The 25,709-nt window shown below is 46.4% G+C and overlaps 1 protein-coding gene and 1 long non-coding RNA gene across 3 annotated transcripts in view; both read left to right on the top strand.

The window, feature by feature from the left end:
• MALT1 (MALT1 paracaspase) overlaps positions 1–9,005 on the top strand; it is a 60,234-nt gene extending 51,229 nt beyond the window's left edge. For both annotated transcript variants that reach the window (XM_059409744.1, XM_059409747.1), the window contains 4 exons: positions 557–706; positions 3,481–3,638; positions 4,118–4,243; positions 5,203–9,005. In XM_059409744.1, coding sequence (XP_059265727.1) covers positions 557–706; positions 3,481–3,638; positions 4,118–4,243; positions 5,203–5,643 — 875 coding nt within the window. In that variant the 3' untranslated portion in view covers positions 5,644–9,005. The remainder of the gene's footprint in view (positions 1–556; positions 707–3,480; positions 3,639–4,117; positions 4,244–5,202) is intronic.
• A 13,338-nt stretch (positions 9,006–22,343) lies between these two features.
• Positions 22,344–25,709, top strand: part of LOC132023960 (uncharacterized) — a 39,967-nt gene continuing 36,601 nt past the window's right edge. The window contains exons 1-2 of the long non-coding RNA XR_009406110.1: positions 22,344–23,197; positions 24,461–24,555. This is a non-coding gene — a long non-coding RNA (uncharacterized LOC132023960). The remainder of the gene's footprint in view (positions 23,198–24,460; positions 24,556–25,709) is intronic.

The following is a 25,709-nucleotide window of genomic DNA, read 5'->3' on the forward strand; positions in this document are numbered from 1 at the left end:
ATTTGTTTACTAAATACATGTATTTCTCAACAGAGTATAGACATAAAGTTATCATGGCTGCCCTTTCAGTAAAGATAGGTACTTTCGGGGCGCCTAGGCGTCTCAGTCATTAAGCGTCTGCCTTCAGCTCAGGTCATGGATCCCAGGGTTCTGGGATCGAGCCCTGCATTGGGCTCCCTGAAGGGAGCCTGCTTCTCTCTCTCTCTCCCTCTGCCCTTCCCCGCCACTTCTTCTCTCTCTCTCAAATAAATAAAAATCTTTGAAGGAAGGAATGTACTTTCAATTCTTTGTGCATTTTAAGGCTTAGGATATTAGGGATATGATAATAGAATTATAGAAGATAAAAGCTAAAAGGGGATCTTCAGAAGTTTCCTGGCCTAATATTTTTCTCTGTTTCCCATTACTTTAAACCATGCCCGGCACATAATAGGTGTTCAGTAAAATAGCTGTTGAGTGAGTGATCTGAGAACGTAACTGGATTTGCAGGAGAGTTCTTGACTTAAATATTTAAAAGGTGAAAAGATTGTGGTCTTGATACTTATTTGTTATCTTTTAGATATGGGTAAATGTCACCTCACCAAAGGCAAACAGGCTCTAGAGATTCGGAGTAGCTTGTCTGAAAAGAGAGCACTCACTGACCCAATCCAGGGAACAGCGTATTCTGCAGAGTCTCTGGTGCGGAATCTGCAGTGGGCCAAAGCACACGGTACGGTGAGGCCTGATTCTTGTGAGGTTTTCCTACGATATGCTCTATTAAATCATGAAGGAGGTTTTTTCCCCTTCTGGATAAATAGTTGTGGTTTTTTGTTTTGTTTTGTTTTTTGATAGTTTTTCTCTCGATTTTTTCGTGAAAGTATTTTAACCTGGTAGGCAAGCCCAAAACTAAACAACTTATCTAATATACAGTCCCTTGGATTTTCTTAAATTGTGAGCTGTTGGAAGTGTGCTGTTTGAAAAATCAGACAGGCCTGGGTTCTGATCCTGTCTCTACCACTTGATAAACTTGTTATCTATAAATGGGGGCAAGAACTGATCCTTGGAAGGCTGTTGGTTATTGGATGCGATCTCACATGCGAAGAAACAAGCATGCTGGTCAGTAAATATTATATGCTCCTGGGTATTACTGAGAATTCTCTCCTTGTGACTCTTGCATCAGTGAGTCAGTGCAAGATAAGAGACAGTGAGGGGGAAATCCTATCTGTAACTTAATTACCTTTGGTAATTCTATGTGATTTAGTGAAAAGGTGAGTTTAAATTATTGACTGAAGTAAAAATGTTTCATTTGCTGTGAGCCCCAAATATTTGCATGGTGAATCCCTTATTGTAGATAAGTGAAAATTATATTTGGTGAATTTCTGTATAAGAGTCTGTTTTTCATAATAGTCTGTTCTCTGAAATAGACTTTTGGCTAAATATGTCAAAGCACTTTAAAATATAAAATGTTGTAAATGTATTGTCTTGGCTTTCCAGATAATTGGATAAGTAATTGAAATTTATTCTTTTCATTTAAAAAAGATCTAAACAACAGCAATAACAAAATCATGGTGATAAGTTTCAACAGTAAAAAAAAGTTTATGAAATGAAATGAAGGGTTCTTTACTTGGTGGATAAGCTGCTGCCCAATTCATGAATTGCCTAATAAAGTCAATTAGATCTTCAAATTTAAAAAAAAGAAAGAAACAAACTTTATACATGGGCTGGTCCAATGTTTTTCTCTGTTTGCTGATTACTTTGAACCATGCCTGGTACATAGTATGTGTTCAGTAAAGTAGTTGTTGAGTGAGGGAGTGAATGGGTGCTGCTCAGAACAGAACCACATTTACACCAGAGTTCTTGGCCTAAATATTTAAAACATAATGAAAAGATTGTGGTCTTTAAATAATACTGATTTCTTGTCTTTTAGATGTAGGTAACTATCTCCGTACCAAGGCAAACAGGCTCTAGAGCTGTAGTTTGTCTGGAAAGAGAGCACTTTTTTTTTTGGTATTTTGTATGTTAAAGAGCTCGTGCAAAATGGTAAAAGGAGAAACATTAACATCATTAATCATTAAACATTAACATTAATTAATCATCAAACAATGCAAATTTAGCCTATACAATTTGAGAATATATTAATAATTAAGAAACAAATATGGAAAATAATAAACTTAAGTAGTAATTAGAGAAAATAAAGTTAGAACTATGATAGGGGCGCCTGGGTGGCTCAGTGGGTTAAAGCCTCTGCCTTCGGCTCAGGTCATGATCTCGGGGTCCTGGGATCGAGCCACACATCAGGCTCTGCTCAGCAGGGAGCCTGCTTCCCTTCCTCTCTCTCTGCCTCCCTCTCTGCCTACTGGTGATCTCTGTCTGTCAAATAAATAAATAAAATCTTAAAAAAAAAAATCAGAACTCTGATAGAGTAGTTCTTCCTTTTTAATCCCATCAACTAGGTAAACACTTCGAAAATTACTACTACTTCATTTTGGAAATGTATGGTGAGATCTATGTACATGTATGTAAATATATGTAAATGTTATATGTAAATGAGAGTATCACATATGAGAAACCATCAAGCAGCTATATCTAATAATCCTAAAGCATTAAGTACATATATATAAGAAATATTGACTATGATAGAAAAATAATAAAACCCAGAAATATTCAAGAGTACTGGATTTGTTCACAGTAACAAATATTCAGTGACATTATACTTTATTAAAAACTATTTTCTTTTTTATTTTTTAAGATATTTTTATTTACTTATTTGACAGAGAGGATCACAAGTAGGCAGAGAGGCAGGCAGAGGTGGGGGGGAAACAGGCTTCCCGCTGAGCAGAGGGCCCAATGCAGGGCTCCATCCAAGGACCCTAAGACTATGACCTAAACCAAAGGCAGAGGCTTAACCCACTGAGCCACCCAGGTGCCCCTAAAAACTATTTTCAATGAAGATTGAGGGAACAGTGAAAATTTTTCTACAATTCTGTGGATACTTTTGATTACTACTATAAAAATTACATATGCAGGGACACCTGGGTGGCTTAGTCATTAAGCGTCTACTTTCCACTCAGGTAATGATCCCAGGGTCCTTGGATCGAGCCCTGCATTGGGCTCCCCGCTCTGCAGGAAGCCTGCTTCTCTCTCTTCCACTCCCCTTCTTGTGTTCCCTCTCTCTGTGTCTCTCTGTTAACAAAATAAATAAAATGTTTTTAAAAAATGACATATGCAGAGGGACAAGAACTGTAAGCTAATAGTAAATGAAAGATTTTTATTTGCTTGATCAGCAAAACACGGGTTTTTGGGGTTTTTTTCTTTCTGTAAGTGCATGCCTGGGTGTTTTTGTATCTTTGAATAATGTATTAGTTCTAGAACATTTTTAAGTGAAAGCAAAAGCTCTCCATGTATTTTGCCCCATAAGGAACAATTGTCTGTTGCTGAACAAAAAACTTACCAAAGGGCTCCTCAAGGGATTATTTGTAAGTTGTTCTTTCTGTTCTTTTTCAGAACTCCCAGAGAGTATGTGTCTTAAATTTCAGTGCGGCGTTCAGATTCAGTTAGGGTTTGCTGCCGAATTCTCCAATGTCATGATAATCTACACAAGCATAGTCCACAAGCCACCCGATGTCCTGATGTGCGATGCCTATGTCACCGATTTTCCTCTTGTAAGAACCCCCTTTCTTCTTTATTTAAAATAGTACAATATAGGGATGCCCGGGGGGCTCAGTGGGTTAAGCCTCTGCCTTCGGCTCAGGTCATGATCCCGGGGTCCTGGGATCGAGCCCCACATCGGGCTCTCTGCTCAGCAGGGAGTCTGCTCCTGCTCCTGCTCCTCACCCCCCCCCCCCGCCCCGCCTGCCTCTCTGCCTACTTGTAATCTCCATCTGCTATAGGGATGCCTGTGTGGCTTCGCAGTGGAGTATCTGAGTTTGGCTCTGGTCATGATCCCAGGGTCCTGGGATTGAGCCCCACAACAGGCTCCCCACTCAGAGGGTATCTGCTTCTGCCTCTCTCTGCCCTTCTCCCCCTTTTTCTCTCTCTCTGAAATAAATAAATAAAAGCTTTTAAAAAAAGATAGTTTACTGTCAAAGACAATGTTGTGATTTCAACTGATTTCATTAATAATGTCCGCTGATTTTCACAGGACTTAGATATTGATCCCAAAGATGCAAATAAAGGGACACCTGAAGAAACCGGCAGCTACTTAGTGTCCAAGGATCTTCCCAAGCATTGCCTCTACACCAGGCTCAGCTCGCTGCAAAAATTAAAGGTTATTCCTTTTCCTGTTTATTAACTACTGACTTTGTGGAAGTGAAAATTCCTTGTCATATTCTGTTCTGTCCCTGGTAATGGCCTGAGGATTTTTGTGTGAGAGAATATGTGATTACTCTCCGCAGTTGAAAAGTTAGAGATTCAGAGCATAGTGTGCTTTTAAATACCGTAGCATCTTCAAATAATCATTTTCTAGTAAAAGAACAAAAGACAATTATCACCTTGTTCATAGCTAATCTATCTATAGTCTCCTTTGTCTTTGGAATAACCCTATAATCTGATTTGGTTCTGCTTCTCCACCCAGGACTGTGGATTATTATTTCATGTTTATTAAAACAGCTAAACTTTTAGCCTAGGTGTAAAGCCAGCTTTTTTCATTAAAGGATCATTCTCCAGGGGCACCTGGGTGGCTCAGTCGTTAAGCATTTGCCTTCAGCTCAGGTCATGATGCCAGGGTCCTGGGATCAAGCCCTGCTTTGGGCTTCCTGCTCAGCAGGAAGCCTACTTCTCCCTCACCCACTCCCCCTGCTTGTGTTTCTTCTCTCACTGTGTCTCTATGTCAAATAAATAAAAATCTTTAAAAAAAAAAAAAAAGGATCATTCCCTATCTCCACTAGTAGGGCAGGGTAAGTTTTCTAAGCCCCGCTGCTTAGAAAAATGCCTTTAAACTGTTCATCCGGAATACAGTCCAGAATCACGTGATTCTGGTAACTGCCGGTAGCAAGAACTAGAATTCTACCAGTTCAAAGTACTGACTGAGGGAAAGGGAAGGTGATTATAGCTGGCTTTTTTTAATGCAGAGAAGATGTAAACAAGCCTTGAGGATTTGGAACCTGGGAAAGGGGAGTGAGAGTGGCTGTTGTTGTGTGATCACGTGTGTATTTGTGTATGTCAGTAATACTCTAAGATCGGCATGCTTTCACAGTTGATAAAAATAATTCTTCTTCTCCTTTTCAGGAACATCTAATCTTCACAGTCTGCCTGTCGTATCAGTACTCAGGTTTGGAAGATACCGTCGAAGAGAAGCAGGAGGTGAACGTGGGCAAACCCCTCATTGCCAAACTGGACATTCATCGAGGTTTGGGCAGGAAAACTTGCTTCCAAACGTGTATTATGTGTAACGGCCCTTATCAGACCGCGGCATCCACCTCAGCGGGAACCGGCCGTTACCCCTCATCTCAGGACTCATTCCCCGGTGTTTACCATTCACACCTTGGTAACTCCAGTAACGTCTTGCCATCAGATGACTGTCGCTGCAGCCGGATGGCAGATGCATTTATTTCAAGTCACCACACCCACCATTATCCATGCCAGTTCGGGAGGAGCAATGTGCCAGTGGAGACAACTGATGACATGCCATTCAATCTCTCTGAGGGGCTCCGAATTTCTGAAAACTGACCTCCTTATTTTTGGAAGTTCTCATAATTACTAGATGCCTCCAGGGCAGCAGTACTGACATGAAGAGAGGCATCATAAAAAAGCAAACCTGGATCTGTAGAGAGAGAAGATCTGTGATAGATAGATATTTCATGGCAAACCCAGGACTTTAAAGTGTTGGAGTTACATTATTGACCGACGGACTTCCTCTTCATTCTCTTTTAAGAGTTGTTTGTAACAAAAATATTTTCATTTTGAGCACTGAAGTAAGAACAATGGGAATGGCATTGTAGAATAAGTCATTGTGTTATGAGAATCAGGAAAAAAAACATTGGTGGTCATCAGGCTTAACCTAGTCTTATCACTGGGAGAAACAGATTGCGTCATCTAGTTTACATTAGTGCTGGCCCAGCGCTGAGACCTCCAGATTTCTGTTCCAGTGTTTGTCCCTCTACACACTTCCTTTCTGACAGGTTCTGAGACAGATGTTATGTTTGTAGGTAGATTTAAAGATAATATGTAAATATACATGTCTGTATATAATCTAGAAATGTACAAACTTTAATTTGTGATTATAGGACTTTACTGCAAGTGTTAATTAAGATGTTTGTATATAAATCTTATGTAGAACAGGCCGAAGTTTCTTGTTAAAGTCATGAAAGCACATGAAGAGATGATGAAATGTTTGTCTCTGTTATAGCAAGACAGCGGGATACTTCTGTCTCTGGATAATCTTGGCAGCTACTTATTGAATCTTAAAAACACTGGATATGTCTTCCTTGATAACATTTTCTTAATGAATTGATCTTACCACCTTTCATCCTACCTAAAGCATGTCAAAAAGGCCACTGCCAATAACAAGAAATATTGAATTAGTACTTTTAAAGCATTCCACAAAGAAACTACCAAGCCCAGAGAGCTTCACTGATATATTCTGCCAAACACTTAAAGACTTAGCACCAGTCCTTTGCAAACTCTCCTCAAAAATGGGAGGAGAAAGAACGCTTCCCAACTCCTTCTATGAAGCCAGTATTACCCTGATACAAAACCAAGTGAAGACATTCCAAAAAAACAAAAACTTGACACCTGTTATGAATGGAGAGTCAAAAGTCATCAACAAAATACTAGCAAACTGAGTCTAGCAATATATAAAAAGGATTATACACCATGACCAAGTAAGATTTATCCCAGATATGCAAGGTTTAACATCCAAAAATCAATGTCATATGCAGACAATTCTCGTTATTCACAGTAGGTATAGTCCAGGAAGTCACTATGGATACTGACCTAATGAATGCAGAGCCATTGCTCCTAGGGGAAGTGTTTGTGTATTCATATCTCAAATAGATTATAATCTTAAGTCCTGAAAACAGTTTATCGTGGTATACTGTTTTATTTTACAAAAGAGAAAATGAGGTTCAGAAATATTAAGTGACCTTCCTAGGCCACCCCACTAATAACTGCCGGGAGTTGGGATTCATACCTGTCCAACTGGCCCCAGAGCCAAAGCTTACACAGCCCTGCCCCCACCCGCTCATCTTCTGGTCAGGTCTGGGGGTGAGCAGTGAAACAGGCAGAGCACGTCCTCGTTCACCCCTGCTGGAAACGTGTGTATCAGGAAATTGATGGGTCTGCTCATATCTATGGATGATCATAAAAGTGCCGACAGTTTTGATTGGGGATTACAAACAAGTTTTACAAATAAATTGATAAATTTACAAACAGACTAATAAATAATGAAGATCAACTGTTCCATGTTCATAAAGCACTAAATTACTACATTCATTGACTTCATTGTTTTAACAGTTGGGAGAAAGAACATTTGATACAATTCAGCACCTTTCATGATAAAAAACACTTAATAAACTAGGAATAAAATGGAAATTCCTCAATATGATAAACAGCATGTACAAAAAACCCACACCTGACATCATTATTGGCAACAGACTGAATTCTGAATATCCTCCCCCAAAATCAGGAATAAGACAAGAATGTTCACTCTCATGCCTTCCAGTCAACATTGTACTTGAGGTTCTAGACAGGGAATTAAGCAAGAAAAAGAGAAGTCAATCATACTGGAAAAGAAGTAAACCCGTGTATGTACAGATGGCATAATCTTATAATTCTAAGAAATTCATTTAAAAACTAATGAATTCACCAGACTAGAGGATAGATAAGAGATCTATATACAGAGATCAGCTTTATTTCATTCAATGTCAGCAGTGAATTCTGAAATTGAGATTTTCTGTAAATTCTATTTACAATAGCATCAAGAGGAATAAAAACTATGCAACACTGTTGAAATTAAAGAAGACCTAAATATATGGAAATACGTTGTTCATGGATTGGAAGACTTTACACTGTTAAGATGCAAATGCTCCCCAAATTGCTTCAGAGAGTTCCTGCAGTTCCTTTCAAAAATCCCAGCTGGCTCATTTGCAAAAATTGACAAACTGATAAAATTCACATGCAAAAGACAAAAGCCAAAACAATCTTGAAAAAGAACAAGGTTGGAAGACTCAGACTTAACCAATTTCAAAACTTAACCTCAGAGCTACAGTAATTGAGACTGTGTGATACTGGCATAAAGATAAACATGGATTGAGGGCATATAAAATATAACTGAGAATCCAGAAATAAACTTATGATGTTTACGATCGATTGCTTTTTGACAAGAGTGCCAAAGCATTCATTCAGAGTAATCTCTTCAACAACTAGTCCTAGGACAGCTGGATAGCCACGTGCTAAAGGATCCCCCCTCTTTATACCATATACAAATTTCAACCCAAGATGGATCATACACCTAAATATAAGAGCCAAAACTGTGAAACTGGCAAGAAAACATACAAGCAAGTCTTTGTGACCTTGGACTAAGCGATGGGGTTTCTTGTATACAACACCAAACGCCAAGCAATGAGGAAAAAAATAAATTGGCACCTCCTCCAAATGAACTTTCTTAACACCGTCCAGGAAGTGAAAAGACAACCTATGGAACAGGAAAAAGTTTTTGAAAATTGTGCCTGATAAGGTACTTGTATCCAGAGTGTATACAGAACTTGTCTAATAATAAGCAATTTATATACTAGTGTTTAATTATGGTCACTGTAGACCAGTAACCAATAAAGTATCCGATGGGCCGTCTGTGAGGATGGACATGTTCCAGGTGTGTGCTCCGCGCGTGCCAGCCTCCAGCCCTGTGTGGTGGCAGAGCAGTGGACATACAGCTTGCTTCCACATTCAACTGCGCAGCTGTTCATTCTGTATATTTGAGTTTTTAAAAGCGTGTATTTATAATTTTAAAACATTTTTTAAAATAACAATTTAAAAAAATTTGTGTCAAAAAATTTTACGAATAAAATAACAATTGTGTATTTTTTTTTGTCTCTTTGGCCATGTTTTTATGTGAGTTGACTTCTTACGTCAGTTGCTTTATAACATTAGCAGAGGATTTTATACAGCAGTAGCATTTCGGAAGAGTAACCCACTGATACCAATTACAGTGGGAGGAAGATATTAGGGTAGTAAAATCTCACCTAAATCCAAAGCTAATATAAATTTCTGGGGAAGGGGGTATTTTCTGGAAAGTAACAATAAGTTCTATTCTTTTTTTTTTTTTTTTTAAGATTTTATTTATTTGACAGACAGAGATCACAAGTAGGCAGAGAGGCAGGCAGAGAGGAAGGGAAGCAGGCTCCTGCTGAGCAGAGAGCCTGATATGGGGCTTGATCCCAGGACCCCAGGATCGTGACCTGAGCTGAAGGCAGAGGCATTAACCCACTCAGCCACCCAGGTGCCCCTAATAACAAAAAGTTCTAAAGTTAGCAATTATAAGTTACATGATTTCTAATTCAAAAAAGTGAAATCAACACATGGATCATCAAATATAAAACATAAACATGGTATCCATCTGAAGGTGAACAGGTCAAATAAATCATAGCCTTGAGAAAGTCTTTGAAGGGTACCAACATGGAAAAGAGACAACAGACCTTTCCTTTTTCCCCAGTGTTTGTTACCTTTCGTAGCCCTACTTGCACACAAAAGCAACCATAAGGTGGTCTCTTTGGTAGTCAAAATTGTTAGAGTCCAGAAATACAGTCATGTAACCACAGCTCAGATAATTGATTCATTGATACATAGATTGGCACAAGTTTAATATAAGGATTCAATCTGAGGTTTTTAAACAAAAGACCTCATAAATTTTAAATTGTTTCCTGTTATTTGAATATTCCCTTAGTACTTAATCTTTTTTAGAGACTTTTAAAATTTATTTGAGAAAGAGAGCGAGAGAGAGCGTGAACAGGGAAGGAGGAGGTGGGGCAGAGGGAGAGGGCAAAGCAGACTCCCCAGTGGTGGGGCTTGATCCCAGGACCTTGGGATGAACCTGAGCCAAAGGCAGAGAGACACCTAACCTACTGAGCCACCCAGGCGCCCCTCCCCTGGTATTTATATACTATCATTGCTTTTCACTGTTAACTGATGCCAAACACTCAGAATTTACACATTACTTTTAGGGACACCTGGGTGGTGCATCCAACCCAGTCAGTTAAGCATCCAACTCTTGGTTTTGGGTCAAGTTGTAATCTGAGGGTCTTGAGATCAAGGCCTACACTGGGCTGTGCACTCTGTGGAATCAGCTTGAGGTTCTCTCTCCCTCTCTCTCTCTCTCTCTCTGTCCCTCCTGCTCGTGCACGGACTCTATTTTTCAAACAAATAATTTTTAATAAATAATTTTTTAATGTATATATTGCTTTTGTGCAATTTCAACCTGTTTTTCTATTTTGACATTATGAGTTTTACCCAGGCCTAACCTATGTATTTTTAAATACTTTCCCTTGAATTATAGGACCTATTTCTCATACTGATAAAAGATGAATTAGTGAAGAAAAAGATACTCAGAACATGAGAATGTCTGTATAAATGTATTTAATTTTTTTTTTTACAATTTGACAGCACTAAAAATATTTCAGCATCAGACACAAAGCGTGGTGTTACAGAGGAGGAGTTCGCTCATCTCAGCACCCAGCAGCAGGGTGGCTTGAAGTGTGCCCTGTGGCTCTGTGCCTCTGTTTCCTTACCTGCACGATGGGGACGAGGATGTAACATCAGAGGGCTTCCAATACTCTCCAAGGCTGCCAGGACCAAGATGGTAAGTCCTCTGAAGAGCCTGATCTCTGAAAAGGGTCTCATCCTTCAAATCAGGCCTTTTCAAAACTGTACCAGTCAGTACATACACAGTATGGTATGTATTATGTGTTACTAAGATGCTTCCTACCAAATACTCTTCATAGTATTGGCAATGTAGCATCGCCTTCTAAAATAAGTTGCATTTGGGTTGGCTGGATGGCTGGGTGGCTCAGTTGGTGGAACATGGGACTCTTGATCTTGGGGTCATGAATTCAAGCCCCATCTTGGGTGGATAGTTTACTTTAAAAAAAAAAGAAAAATTAAGAAATGCTTAAAAATAAGTTGCTGTGAATGTTGTTCACCCCAAAACGAGCATCCATTTTCAAAAACTTTCAAACTTTTCAAAAAGAAATCTAATGTCACCAGTTACTAGCACATTCTGTCTACACACAAAGACCACTGATTAGCAGTGTTTCTCTGCTGGAAATTATTTGTCTTTGCTTCCCTGGATTTCCCAGTTTTTACCTAGGAAACAGCTGTTCTGTAATTTGCGAATATAGATAGAGACATGTATATATGCTAAACTTCCATACTTTTATTCTACCTGTTACAGAGTAGCTAAGTCTGAAGTACCTACCACAAATCTGAAGTAATTCCCAGTTTTTTGCATCATGGTTGGGGTTTGTGAAACAGCATTTAAGTAGTAGAAATGGTTGGCTGAGTATTCCTGCATTAAGAATTTAAGAATTAAGAACTTAAGAATTAAGAATTAAGAAGCACCAGGCTTTGACTATTTTTTAAAATTTTGAAACATTCCAAACTTAGAGAAAAACTTCAAAACCAGTACAAAGAATTCCCATATTCCCTTCACCTTGCTTCCCTATGTGAACATTTTTACATGTTTTATCATTCTGTCTCATAAGTGTATATATATATATGTTTATATGTCTATCTTCTACATACATCTACAAATGATATTTTTCCTGAGCTATTCAAAAGGGTTAACTTTTTGCTCCTAAATAAACACTTAAGTGTGTACTTCCTAAAAACAGGAACGTTCTCCTACATAACCACAATACAACTGTCCAGATGGGACAGGATTCCAGAACCTCCCTCTGCTGCAGCCCAAGCACTGGGAACCACGATCCCCCCTTATCTTTCCCTTCTCTCACAGATCGTGACCTCTGACCTTTGTCCAATATCTAAAAACTATTGTTTCATACTTTGTGTGTGGCTTTCCAGTTGTTTTAAGGTGGGAGAGTGAATCCAGTCCTATCATTACATCATGGCTGGAGGTGAACATCTGTAAATGATTTTTAAAGCTAATCCCATAGTTGAAAATAATTTTGGATTACTTTTCATATATTGCAAGAAATAACACTGTGGGCAAACAATCCCCTTTTCTATTCGTGATTTCATCCCCAAACTGATTTTTAAATTTTTTTTTCTCCAAACTTTTTAAAGGTAGCATGCATCCATTATGTTGCAGAATAAGTGGTTCATCAACATTATCGAATGAATACATAGGAGCCTCAGATCCACACGTTTATGCAAAGGAAGGTGAGCAAGCTTTTGGGGTGGAGTGTTTCACATTCTACCTACGTACAATCATTTTACACACAACCGCATTTAACTCTCAGCAGCCTTGCAACTTACAGATGAAGAAACTTTGGCCAAATCAAGACATGAATTCACCCTGGATAGCTGACAAGCAGCAGAAGCAAGATAACTCAAACCCAGACCAGAGCCCATTACGATTCCCCAGTGCTGCTGCTGATTACCCAATGACGAAGAGATACCCAATCATTATTGTCCTAAATGCTCAGTCAGTGCAAAAGTGGCATGACACTAAATGTTCATATTTGATGGAGTATCAAATATTGTATCTAAGAGATACAAGTCTTTGAAGTGCGCAACCCTACTTTGAAAACAGAAGGAATGGCATCTTGATTTGGTAACTTAAACTTGCTGTTTTCCCATATCACCAGAAAAAGAGCCAACCATGATTTTTTTTTTTTTTGAAGATTTATTTATTTATTTGAGAGAGAGTGTGTGCACAGCGGGTGGGGGTGGGGAGAGCAGCAGAAAGAGAGGGTGAATCCTGAGCAGACTTCCCATTGAACACGGAGCCCAACTCAGGGCTTGATTCCAGGACCCTGAAGTTGTAACCTGAGCCAAAATGCAGAGTTGGCTGCTGAACCCACAGAGCCACCCAGGTGTCCCCAAACAGTGACTCTTCATGAGGTGTGTTAACAGTATGGCTTGATACTTCATTATTCTAAGTGTATGAAAAATATTTTTAAACACTGAAACATTACTCTTTTTTTTTTTTTAAGATTTTATTTATTTATTTGATGGACAGAGATCACAAGTAGGCAGAGAGGCAGGCAGAGACAGAGGAGGAAGCAGGCTCCCCGCTGAGCAGGGCTCGATCCCAGGACCCGGGGATCATGACCTGAGTCAAAGGCAGAGGGTTAACCCACTGAGCCACCCAGACACCCCAAATTCTTCTAACTTCTAATCACAGACAACTTCTCGGTAAAAATGAGATCCCCCCAAGAACTGAGAGGCGGCATGGGATTAAGGCAGCAGTGGCCTGGGTTGGAAGCTCTGCTCCCATAGCTTACCTGCATCTTAATGCCTCCCTGTTCCTGTGTGCAGACAGGAGTCTCTGCCTCAGGAGTGCTCGTGAGTATTACATAAGGGGCCCCAGTACGGACCTTAGCATGGCAGGCCTATAGTAAAAACTCAGTAACTGTTATAACACTTTCACCAAAATAAAACGTGGGCCACCCATTAGGTTATTTACCTAGAGAGAACAGAAAGGTACAGTGGGACGGGGCGCCTGGGTGGCTCAGTCCATGAAGCATCTAACTTTGGCTCCGGTCATGATCCTAGAATCCTGGGATCCAGCCCCATGTTGGGCTCTCTGCCCAGTGGGGAGCCTGCTTCTTCCCTCTCCCTCTGCAGCTCCCCCCACTTGTGCTCTCTCTGTCAAATAAATACATAAAAAAGAAAGTTTAGTGGGTTGAATGGTGACCCCAAACAAGATATCTCTGTGTTCTAACCCCCGGGACCTGTAACTCCCTATTTGCAAACAGGGTCTTAGCAGGTGTAATCAAGGATGTGGACACGAGAACATCCTGGATTGGGGAACACTAAATCCAGTGCTCGGTGTCTTTGTAAGAGCTGCAAGAGAAGACACACAGAGGAGGCCAGGGTTGTGGGGAGCAACCAGAAGCCAGGGGTACGTACCTACAGGACCGCAAGCTCAAGTGGCAAGGCAGGATTGTCCCCTAGAAACTTCCAAGGGAGCACGGCCCTGCCGAGACCTCAATTTCTGCCTAGTCATACTACTTCCAAATTTCTGGCCTCCAGCACTGTGAGACAATAAAGGTCTGTTGTTTTAAGGCACTGAGCAAATGGATTGGCTAGGAAACGAATCCACAAGCAGACCGACCTCCCGGTGGCTCCAGTCCCAGCCTGTCTTAAGAAGGACACTGATGGCAGAGGATGCCTGGTGGTTCCTGAGCTGTGTCCACCTTGTTTTCCAGAGCTTTCCCCAGAGTCACTCTTTGGCTGCGGTCTCCTGCGCCCCCTCCTGGCCAGAAGGAGAAGTGCGCCTCCTCCAGCCCCAGCTATCTCCGGTGAAATGAGAGAACCAGGGAATCTCAAAATCAAAGCAGAAATATTTCTGTAAGAAAACATTCTCTTTTTTTAAAATTATTTTTATTAATATATAATGTATTATTTCCCCAGGGTTACAGGTCTGTGAATCGCCAGGTTACACACTTCACAGCTCTCACCGTGGCCATAATCCCACCACCCTCTCCCTCCCCCCTCCCACCTCCCCCCAGCAACCCTCAGTTTGTTCTGTGAGATTAAGAGTCTCCTATGGTTTGTCTCCCTCCGGATCCCATCTTGTTTCATTTTTTCCCTTCCCTACTCTGCAAACCCCTGCCCTGCCTCTCCACTTCCTCACATCAGGGAGATCATATGACAATTATCTTTCTCTGATTTGACTTATTTTGCTCAGCATAATACCCTCTAGTTCCATCCATGTCGTTGCAAAATAAGAAAACATTCTTAAACAGTTCATTCTTGCCCCCACCCCATCTTGAAAAACAGGGTGGAGGCTTTGGCACATGTCCTGAAGCCTGAGCTCCGTCCTGTGCCATCATCTTTCTCGGGAAATTCAGCCCCGTATTGGTGGCCCACCCGGCGTATTTTCTCTCCTTTCCTTGACTCATCAGCAGAGACCATTTCCTGCAAACCAGACCCACCCCTCCCGGGAGCTACCTGGACCTGTCACCCCAGAAAGCAATTTAAACCATTCTTGTTCTGATCCAAACTCTGTGTTCAGCTCACCTCCTCGGGTGTCCGTCCCCTCGACAGTAACTGTTCCGCCGAATCCATATGGCTCACCTGGGTGGGCGGTGGGCGGCTCTAACTTCATTTCCAGCCTCTCTTAACTTACTTTCCTGCCTAATCTGGACACTCCCGTTCATTGTACTAGGACTGGAGCAAACACCAACCGCACCCCTCCCACCCCCACCCCCCAGCCCCCCTCCACTGGCTCTCCCTTTGTTTAACTGGTGAAACTCCACCCCAACAGCCTTCCACACACATTTTCTTCCTCTGCAGACCCTCCTTCCTCCTGCCACCCTCTCCGGCTTGGCTGGGAGCCTGGCCTCTGCCCTCCCAGAGACAGTGGAGCCACCGCAGCCCACAGGAGCACACCCACATCTGCACCCACGGTCCCTGCACGACCTCCTCCCGGCTAATCCCCCCACGGATCCTCGGGGTCCCGCCTCCTTTCCCTCCACCAAATTCCGGTCGTTGGGTACCCTTCTCTCCTACATCATCAGGGTCTCTCTTCTTAATGAATTATTCTCATCTGCTTCTCCCTCTGTCCCTCAATGCGCTCTCTCTTTCTCAAATAAATAAATAATGTCTTTAAAAAGGAAATAAATAGGGATGCCTGGATACCTCAGTCTGTTAAGCCTCTGCCATCAGCTCAGGTCATGATCTCAGGGTCCTGGGATCAGGTCCCGCATAGGGTTCCCTGCTCAGTGGGAAACCTGCTTCTCCCTCTGCCTCTGCCTGTCTCCCTGCTCCTACCTTCTTTTCTCTCCCTCTGAAGTAATTAAATAAGATCTAAAAAAAAAAAAAAAGAAGAAGAAGAAGAAAGAAAAGAAAAGAAAAAAGCGCTGTGAGGCATACTATTGCTATTCTCCCCATTTTACAGATGCAGACACTGAGGCAAGAGGGGTCACGATGAGGTCAGAGCGCAAACGGAGGTGCTGTAGGAATCTGCGCTGCTGGGCTGCACACAGTAAGCTGCCTCTCGTTTGAACGACAAGGGAGGAGGTGACACTGATGTCAAGCACAGACAGGAAAGAAAGACAGAACTGGATGGTGAAGGGCTTTGTGTTTCATGCTGCTCTGGAACCGCCCTCTGGACAGCTGGCGGACTTTGCAGGCAGTCAGAGCACGACCAAGTCACATATTCCTTCAGACTGACTTAAGGGTCCGGCAGAGCGGCCTGAAGGCGGGAGAGGGACTCTTGCCAGATGGGGTCGGAGAGCACCTAGAACACTGTTCTGGAAAGAAAATAGGAGCCGGTGGCCATGGTGGACAGATAAGCTGCTGAGAGGGCACATCCCAGCCCAGCCCCCCAGGGAAGCTAGCAGCCAGAGCCCACTGCAGAGGGCAGGGGAAGCTCCCTGAGCCCCAGGGGGAGAGAGCTCAGGGCTGGAAATGGCTTACAAGGATGAACACCAGCCTGCATCCACACAGAGTGACTGGGACCAGCGAGGCAGGCTGGGGCCCCAAGCCCAGGGGTAAGACCAGGTAAGAGCTTGCATGAGGGGCCCATGGGGTCCCTTTCAGGTCTGCATCTCTCCATAGGCCTCATGGGCCTGCCCTTGCCCACTGGGGCTGCCCTTGCCTTGGTTTCCCTTTGGTTCTTTTTTCTTTTTTTTAAGATTTTATTTATTTATTAGAGAGAGAACATGAACAGAGGGAGCGGCAGAGGGAGAAGCAGACTCCCAACCAAGCAGGGAGCTCGATGGGGGGCTCGATCCCAGGACCCTAGGATCGTGCCTGACCTGAGCCAAAGGCAGACACTTATCCCACTGAGCCACCCAGGTGCCCCTTCACTGGTTCAGAGACCCAGGGAATGCCATGGGTCGGGATGACCAGCAGAGGGCAGCACAGGCTTGGGTTTGTCCTGGGCCCACTGGTTTGGGAGCCCCAGGGGCCCTTCCCAAAGGGCTGCGGGAAGACCCAGGAGGAAGCAGTTTTGCATCTGTATAACCCTGAGCTTCCACGTGCACTCAAGGCCTCCCGAACCCAGCTGGTGGCTAAGTACGACGACAGGAGGCTGGACAAGCCCGGGAATGCAGGAGAGGCAGTCCGCACGGTGGTTGTTGAAAGCCAGGCTCGGCCAAGCCAAACTTACCGGTGGTGGGGTCTTCCCCTGTCCTGTCTGTCCTCTTGCTCCCACAGCCCTGGCACCAGTCAGCGCGGAGATGCTCAGAAGCGCCCCTCCCGGCATGGGGGTGGCCACATGCCCCTGGAACCTTCTGCCGAGAGCCCCCGCCTTGAGGAACAGTCAACAAATCCAGACCCGCAGCCCCTCCTGGTACCGATAGGAAAGAACCCGCAGTCCGAGCTGCGCCGGGAACCCCAGCCCCACCCCCACGCAGCGAGCGGAGAGGAGGCTTGTTCACGGAAGGCAACTTGGAAGTCGCGATTCCGGACTTGAATGAACCTCCTGGAGCCGGTTGTCACATCAAGAATGAAGGCCCCTCCGTCCCTCCCACTCCACTTTTTTGGGATATTATTTTTTTAAGTGATTTTATTTTTTTTTTAATTGTGGTAAAATATGCCTGACATAAAACTTACCATCTTAACCATTCTATTTCTTTTGAAGATGTTACTTATTTATTCATTGTGAGTGGAGAGAAGGGGAGAGAGAGAAACAGATTCTGCGCTGACCAGGGAGCCTGACCCGGGCTCGATCCCAGGACTCCTGGACCAGGACCTGAGCTGGAGGTAGACGCTGAACAGACTGAGCCACCCAGGAGACCCTCATCTTACCCGTTTTAAATGCGAACTGTTAGGAAGTTAAGTGCACTCACATTGTTCCCACTCCTGGTTTTTATTATGACTTTTCATTTACAGCCTCTCTGAGCCTGGGGCACAGAGAGTGAACCTCAAAGAAAAGGCAGAGATATGCAGAAAGATTTCGCTGAGAAAAAATGGAAGGAAGCCAAGGCAGAAAGGAAAGGCTTTCCAGGCCACAGGGCCTAAGTGAGCTTTCCAGGGATGCTTTGACCCAGAGCCTGGGGTGTCTGTTGGGTCCAAGGTCAAAGGAGTGAGACTCATACAAAGCGAAGGTCAAGCAAACCTTTATATCGTGCCAAGCATCAAGAATGAAACCGACTGGCTGGAGCCTCGCCTCTTACAGAGAGGGTGACCTCTCTCTGCCTTACAGACTAGCTTTTAAGGCCAAAGGCCATGTGGTTGGGCCTGGCCACGTACAGGTGACCAATGAGATTGTGATACACAGGGAAAGCTGCACAGTCATGCTAGGTCACACATAAGTGACCAATTGAAGTACAATTTACCCTATAGTAGGTATTTGAATCAGCCTATCACCTTGGTCAGAATTGGTGCGCAAAGGGCAGGACCCATACTCCTTGGTAGTTAGGGAGACAGTATGCGCCCCCACCCCCACCCCACTGATCAGATGTCTCCACCTGGCCTGACCCACCCTGGTATTTGGGCTTTGTTACCTGGAACTGGTTTCCAGGACTTGACCCCCTGAGGGGGTCAGTCTAAGTTTTATTGCATAAACAGCAAAATCACTGTTTAACCGGATGGAATCACTCTGGCCCTTACAGTGTCCTAGCCCGTCTATCTCCAACTGTGTTCCCGCATCTTGGCCACTCAGAACCGGCAGCGCAGCCTAGTGAGGACCCCAGAGGGCTTCCTGCCCACGTTCAGAAATGGGACCAAAGGCATTCAAGATCCACCCCTGCCAAATATCACTTTGAAAATAATCTGTACGGTACATAACTGAGCAGTAGTTAGGACAAAAAAAATTCAAGCAGTCAAATACCTGAGATATTTGGTCTTTGATGAGCTACAAAGCCGAACAAGACAGAACTTGAACTCCTAATACTAAGGGCTGATGTTTAGGCAGCATCGCCCGTGAGCCTGGCCCCGGACTGGCTTCTCTCACTCGGGCCTTTGCCTCACTCAGTGGAGGTGCCGATATCAAGTCCTCGCTGGAGAGAAGTGAACAGACGCCCAGCGGCTGACTTGCTCAAGGCCACTGAGAAAGTGAGTGATGGAGCCCGGAGCACATGGGCTCCAGGGACATGGCCGAAGGACCCCCTCTTTGACCAGCACAGCACTAGGGGCTGGAGGACAGCCAGGAGATGGGCTGGGGGCAGCCATGTCCTGGGGGAGCTCACAGGTGGGTGGGTGAGCCCCACCCCCCATCTTGGAGCAACATCAGGGTCACCGGGCCAGACGAGCTAGCCCTGACCCACATCTGTCCATCTGGATCAGTAATACCCACATGAGAACTTTAATAAGTCAGAGGTGCAACCCCAGGATCCTTCATACGTCTGCCGGCCGATCACGCCACCTCTTTCCGCCACCGCCTCAGTGGGAGAATCATGTCACCAAAGGACCAGAGAAAATGCGCCATGTTTTCCCACTCCAGCGTTTCTTGAGAACCGCTGCCAGGGAGAGACCATCCTCATTCTTGCTCTCCTGTCGCTTCTTCATTCTCCACTTGGCTGCCCCAGAGCCCCCCTCTGCTGGGAGACAGCCCGGGGAGGTTGTGGGATCGATCCCTCCATGCGAAAGGGCAGAGGGAAGTGGAACAGGAGATCAAGAATGATGGTCTGTTTTCCTGGGCTTGGTTTTTGAAACGCATTTTGGCTCTTCTATGTCAAGCTAATGAGAGGGCGAAAGAAAGGGGTTTGCAAACACGGTTGTCGCCGGAGCACGCGGGGACTTTCAGGAACCTCTGTGGCTCCCCACCACGGCTGACCTTCCCCCTCGGCCTGCACCCCCCGCTTTGTCACCAGGCGGGGCTGTGGGGAGGGACCCCCCAGCTATTCTGGCCGGCAGAAACCCCCGCCTCCCCGTCTACGGAGTTCCCAGCACCCAGCCAGGCTGCAGAACAAAACCGAAGGCCTCTAGCACCCCAGAGGTGGGCTGACCCCCTTTTCCTTTGTTACCTGTTCGTTGGTTTTCGGAAATGAGGCCTGTTGCGGTTTTGTGCACAACTGGGTGATGTCTGCATGTCCTCTGGGCTATTAGTGTGTCAACAGAAATGGGGTACGAAAACAACCAACACCAAATGCAAAGGACAGAAAGACCAAGCAGGACGCCGACAGCCCTGCCCACTGTGTGGGGACCGAGGCTGCGAACGGTCCTTTGGGGACTGGATTTCAAAGCCTGGCATCTGAGCCCGTGGCTTCCGTGCTTCCAGAACTTCTGCGGCCCCTTCTCCGGGCCAGCCCTGCACCCCCGGCTGCTCACTCTCTCCGGGTGGCCCCAGCCAGGCCCGAGAGGAAGCAAGCGCGCTCTCCCCTGTGCTCGCCTCCCCGAGTCTCCTGCCAGGAAGGGCCTCTGGGGAGGATGTTCATCCTGGCAATGATGGCCCCAAAAGGACTACTTCCAGCTGTATCAGCAGAGACACTGGGATATGAACTCTGTTCTGGGGGGCATGTCCTTCCCTCGGGACTTTCTCGCCCCGTCCTTTTGGACCAAGTATAAATGACCGCTTCCACTTCTTTCAAACAGAGCTTCTCCATCTTGACCCCACTGACATCGGGGCCGGATCACTCTTTGCTCCGAGGAGCTGTCCTGTGCAAGCTCAGACCTCCTGGATGCCAGGAGCACCTCCCCACCCACCCACTCCCAGGTCTGACATCCAAAAACATCTCCAGATCTTGCCACATGTCCTCCGGGAGCAAAACTGCCCCCCCCCCCGCCCTGCCGCGCCCTGCTGCTCTGAGGAGTAGCTGATCAAGTGGTTAGAAGCTGGGGATGTCACAGAGACCAAGAGAGCCTCTACAACAAAAACTTATCTGCCCCCAAATGTCACCAGGGCTGCATGTTTCTTGCTTTGCATCTTAACAAACTCCCATGTGACACACCCTTGAGATTTTTCTTCCTGGTCAAAGACCGAAAGAGCTGTGTGAACCGTAAAAGCTTTCAAGAGGAAAAGTGCGCTTACCCCAAACTTGGGGCCATCCCCAACCGTAGATGGAGCGAGCGAGCCTTCTTCAGAGAGGGGAAGTGAGGCAGGGAAGCGAGGCTCTAGGAGAACTGACCAGTGGGTCTTCCTCAATGCAGACCCAAGGACCATGGTTTGTAGAGCATATCCCCCAGGGGACATCCAAGCCACAGAACCAGGAGAGAAGGGGAGTAGTTAAGTCTGGAGCCCTCAGGGCCCGCATGGGCTGCGACAGTGGAGGGGGGGGGTGTCCAAGGCGCCCGTGAGCTCAGATCAGATCCTAGAAGCCGCGGCAAGATCTGACAGCAGGGCTGATTTGTGGCCAGAACCATCCTGGAGGTTTTAGGATGCAGGAACTCGGACTTGTCTCCGCGGATGGGAACTCTTCCTTTGAACCCGGTTCCTTGAAGATCAGAAGGAAATGCTCACACGTGGTGTTTGTGGTTTCCATCTGGACTCCTCTAACTCAAAGCCACAGACTGTCTCTTCAGAGATGGTCCAAAAGAACTTGATGAGGTTTGGTTGTTATGAAACCCATTTCCCATTCCCCATGACCGCTGTGGACAAGGGCATCTCCCCCACAACCCCAGTGGCCCTCCCCATTGATAATTGAACTTTAACAGGCTTCCTCTGCTTTCTGGAGGGAGAAGTTGGAGCTGCACCAGTATCTCACCACCCCTAGCTCAGGAGAGTCCCAAGAATGCCCTCTCTTGCACCCACGGTGGGAGACATGTCCAGAAGCACAGCTCACATTGGCCCAGTCCAGCACTCCAATGGCCAGCTCATGGGTGAGGTGTCCCAGCATCCTTGGACTTGGAGAAATTGATGTTATGGAAGGATTTAATGCCTTTCAGTCTCTCTGCCCTGACTGCCCAGTGTGAGAGGCAGGAAAAAAAAAACCAAATTTCCCCACATCCTAATCCCCGGATTTTAATCTTATATGGCAAAAGGGATTCTGCAGATTCGGGTATGAATCTTGAGACAGAGAGACTATCCTGCCTTATCGGAGTGGGCCAGCGCCATCACAAGGGGATGAGCTGGAGATGGAAGAAGGTGATGTGTGACAGAAGCAGAGACTGGGGGGGAAGCTCTTTAAAGTCAGAGGAAGGGGTCACAAGCCAAGGAACACAGGCCGCCAGTGGGAGCTAAAGAAGGCTGGGAAACGCAGTCTCCCTCCACCGCCCCCTGCAGGCGCTGAGGCCTCTATGTGCTCTCCTATCTGGGTCCTACCCCTGGAAGCTCTATTTTTTTTTTTTAAGGTTATTTTATTATTTATTTTTTAAGATTTTATTTATTTATTTGACAGACAGAGATCACAAGTAGGCAGAGAGGCAGGCAGAGAGGGGGGCAGGAAGCAGGCTCCCTGGCTGAGCAGAGAGCCTGATGCGGGGCTTGATCCCAGGACCATGGAATCATGATCTGAGCTGAAGGAAGAGGCTTCACCTGCGGAGCCACCCAGGTGCCCCTGAAGCTCTCCTGATACTCATTTTAGCCTGATGGCACCTGTACTCACACGTGGGGGAGGAGAGGGAACTCTGTGAGCGCTCCACTGCTTCTCTGTTTCCTGCTTAGATTCATCCAGAATCATTGTTCAGAGCCTTATTCCTTCCTGGCCACGAGGCCTCCGAGGAGGAGGTGGCTCCCATACCCAGCAGGCGCAGAGCAAAACCAGGCTGTTGACCAGGGCGTTTCACGGCTCTGACTCAGAAGCGAGGGCAGAGGAAGAACAGCCTGTTCCTTGTCCTGACTCTGCTGCCACCGGCCTCAGATTAATGATGTGCTGGTGGCGTTCCCTTTCCTGGCCAGTCGCTTCCAGGCGATTCTGCAAGGATCTATGAGTTAGCGTTCGGAAAGAACTCCTTGAAATCCTCCATCATTCAGAAGCATCCCAGGTAGTCATCTCGATGCCTTGTAATGAGTCCTTTTAAAACGCTCTGCCTGCCCCCTCGTCCTGGGTCTTAGCTGTACGTGCCTATGGTGTACCCACTGGGTTCCTTCATAGCCGCGGTGACAGGACTCTTTCGAGGCACCAGGCCGAGCTCATCATAGTCACCATCTGGTTGACTCGAAGAGATAAAGATCACCTGTGACCTGTGCTTCACGTTCCTGGGAGAAAAACAAAGCCCCATGCGCCGGCTTCCTCCTACCCTGACATCACCAGCTATGGGAGGAGCCTCCCTGCAGGTACCTGCCTGGGGCTGTGGGGATTGGGGGTGGGGACTCAGTGTTGCAGACGGATGTCACTTTGTTTAATTACAACAGAGCCAGATGAGCTGTTACTGGAGAGACCACACCTGAGAGAAGCAGAAATGGAGGCAACTAATGATTCTGCTCTTTTGGTAATTTACGGATTTTTTAGGATGTCCGGTGGGGGGCAGTGGCCGGGATCAGTTCCTACTGTCCACGTACCTCTGCTCCTCAAGCCTGTTGCTAGAAGCACAACGCCAGGGTTCTAAGACACCGAGAAGCCAGACTTTCCGCAGGGAGTCTGTGCGCGGAGTCTTGTCTCTCTGGCCCGGAGCACCGCCGGGAACGCTGTAAGGCACATTCACGGCTTGGCTCACTTTCTGAGAAAAAGACAGGAGGGTGAGGAGGGACTTACTCTGGGAAACCAGAGTAAATCAGGACAGGATGACACCTACCTGGGCCGCCTCCTCCTCAGGGAAGGTCCACGTGGAGACGTCTTTGCACAGAAAGAACCAGCAGGTGGCACTGTTATTCTCTCGAAATGGTGCAGGGTGTGTGTGTGTGTGTGTGTGTGTGTGTGTGTGTGTGTGTGTGCGTGTGCGTGCCTGTGCACACATGTGTGCCAGGTGAGACCTTCCCTCTCTACCCAAGCTAGGCAGACGCTCCCTCCTCCGCCCCCATCCGCCCACGCCCCCTTCTCCATCATCCTTTTCTGTTCTCCGTCAGATACTAGCAGAGAAGAGCAGGAAAACCCAGCAGAGATCACAACACAGATAGCATCCAATCAAAGATACTCCCCCAGACGTCTTGGGAAGAACACTGAGGCCCTCATGCCCCCCTTTCAGTTCCCCCTACTCCTCCCCAGGCCCACAAGGGCCATTCTCTGCTGCCTTCCAGGAAGACGGCCCGTCGCTCTGGTGGTTTCCTTCTTGCAGGCATATTTGTTTGGAGAAAGGACTCCAGACAGAGTGAGGACCTCAGAACAATGATTTAATGCTGGCTCTTCAGGCGTGTTTCATAGCAGACAATCTGGATCTAAAGGATACATCCATAAGGAAGGTCCCCTTCCCCTAAAATCACCCTAGCATGGGAAAAGCCACCACCTCTATCTTTGGGCCAAGCCGTTCTCCTCGGAGGCCTTAGGATTCCAGCCTCGTCCGAGCATCTGGGAGCACGGGCAGGTCTACAGGCCCTACGAGGGAGCCTCACACACATCGTGTTCCTTGCATTGATCTGATTCTTTCCCCACCTGCTTAACAGGCACTAAAAGCATCCGCTGAGACACTGCCTCCAGCCCGCTTCAAATGCATCGACCTAATGGACTTGTCTCCTGGCGCAAACCTCCGAGGACTCAGGTAAGGCAAACCCTTTCTAAAACTGGCGAGATGAGGACGAGGCAGTAGCCGCTCCGGAAAGAGCCTACGGGTGGCTGAGTGTTTCAAGGTCAAATCCAGCCTGCGCCATCTCACTGGCTGGGTTGGGGGCCCAGCTCTGCTCTCCAGGAGCCCGAGTGCCCTTCCGCTGCGTGGGGATGCCGTCAGCAATAAAAAGCCACCTCGGGAGGGGGGTGGCTGGGTCTCTTGGGTCCTTAACATGACTCTTCATCTCGCGACGTTTGCCAGGTTGAAACAAGGGTCCCTAAGGAACCGGCATTTGGGAAATGACTAAAAACAGCAAGGTCTCCACCCAAAGACATTTATGCTTTAAGGGACTTCACATCGGACGGGGGGTCACATCTGACCTGGGGTCACATCCGACTCCTGGGTGCGGTCTGGAAGCTTTTAGAGAGGCCGTGTTTTTAGATCCTGAAGCTTCCAGGTGTGAGTCCCGAGACGTCTAAAACTCACCAGTGACCGAACCTTTCTCAAGCATGTGTCTCACGTCTGGTTCCCAACGTGGGCCGGTGCGGCGAGGCCGGGGTGCTTTGCCGGCGCCCTCGAGGCCGGCAGACCCTTTATTGTCCTGAAGCTGGGCGCGCCTGGAAAGAGGGTGGGAGACGTTCGTTTGCCTTCGCGGTGTGGGGGGTGGGGGGTGTAATCAAAGATTAATGGGAACAAGGAGGTGGGAGAGACGGACAGGACGAGGCAGAGCTGGAAGAGGCTTGCGGAGAGGGAACCGTGATCACCACAAAATACAGGGAAGATGGAGCCATCGTTGGGTGAGGACTAGAATCCCTGCCGCGGAGGGCTCTGGAGAGAGAAGCTTGTAAGAAGCTCCGTGGATAGAAACACTGAGGGGAATAGTTAGTTTGGTCAGAAAATGCAAGTGTGAGGGCTGTAGGCCCAGACCAGCCTCCAGGCGGGGTTGTCCGATGCGACCCTCTCCTCCTCCTCTTGATCAAAGGGAAATCGGCTTCCAGAACTCTCGAACACCTCTTCTCGGGCCTGCAGCCAGGCCGGGCTGTGCCCGCCTCAGCGCCTGAACAATGAGCTCTGTTATGGCCACAGGCCCCTCTCTGGCCTTCTCCCCTCCGGGGAGGACCTGAGGACCCTAAAGACCTCCCCTCCCT

Source organism: Mustela nigripes, chromosome 8, assembly GCF_022355385.1.
Source record: "Mustela nigripes isolate SB6536 chromosome 8, MUSNIG.SB6536, whole genome shotgun sequence".
Taxonomy (NCBI): domain Eukaryota; kingdom Metazoa; phylum Chordata; class Mammalia; order Carnivora; family Mustelidae; genus Mustela; species Mustela nigripes.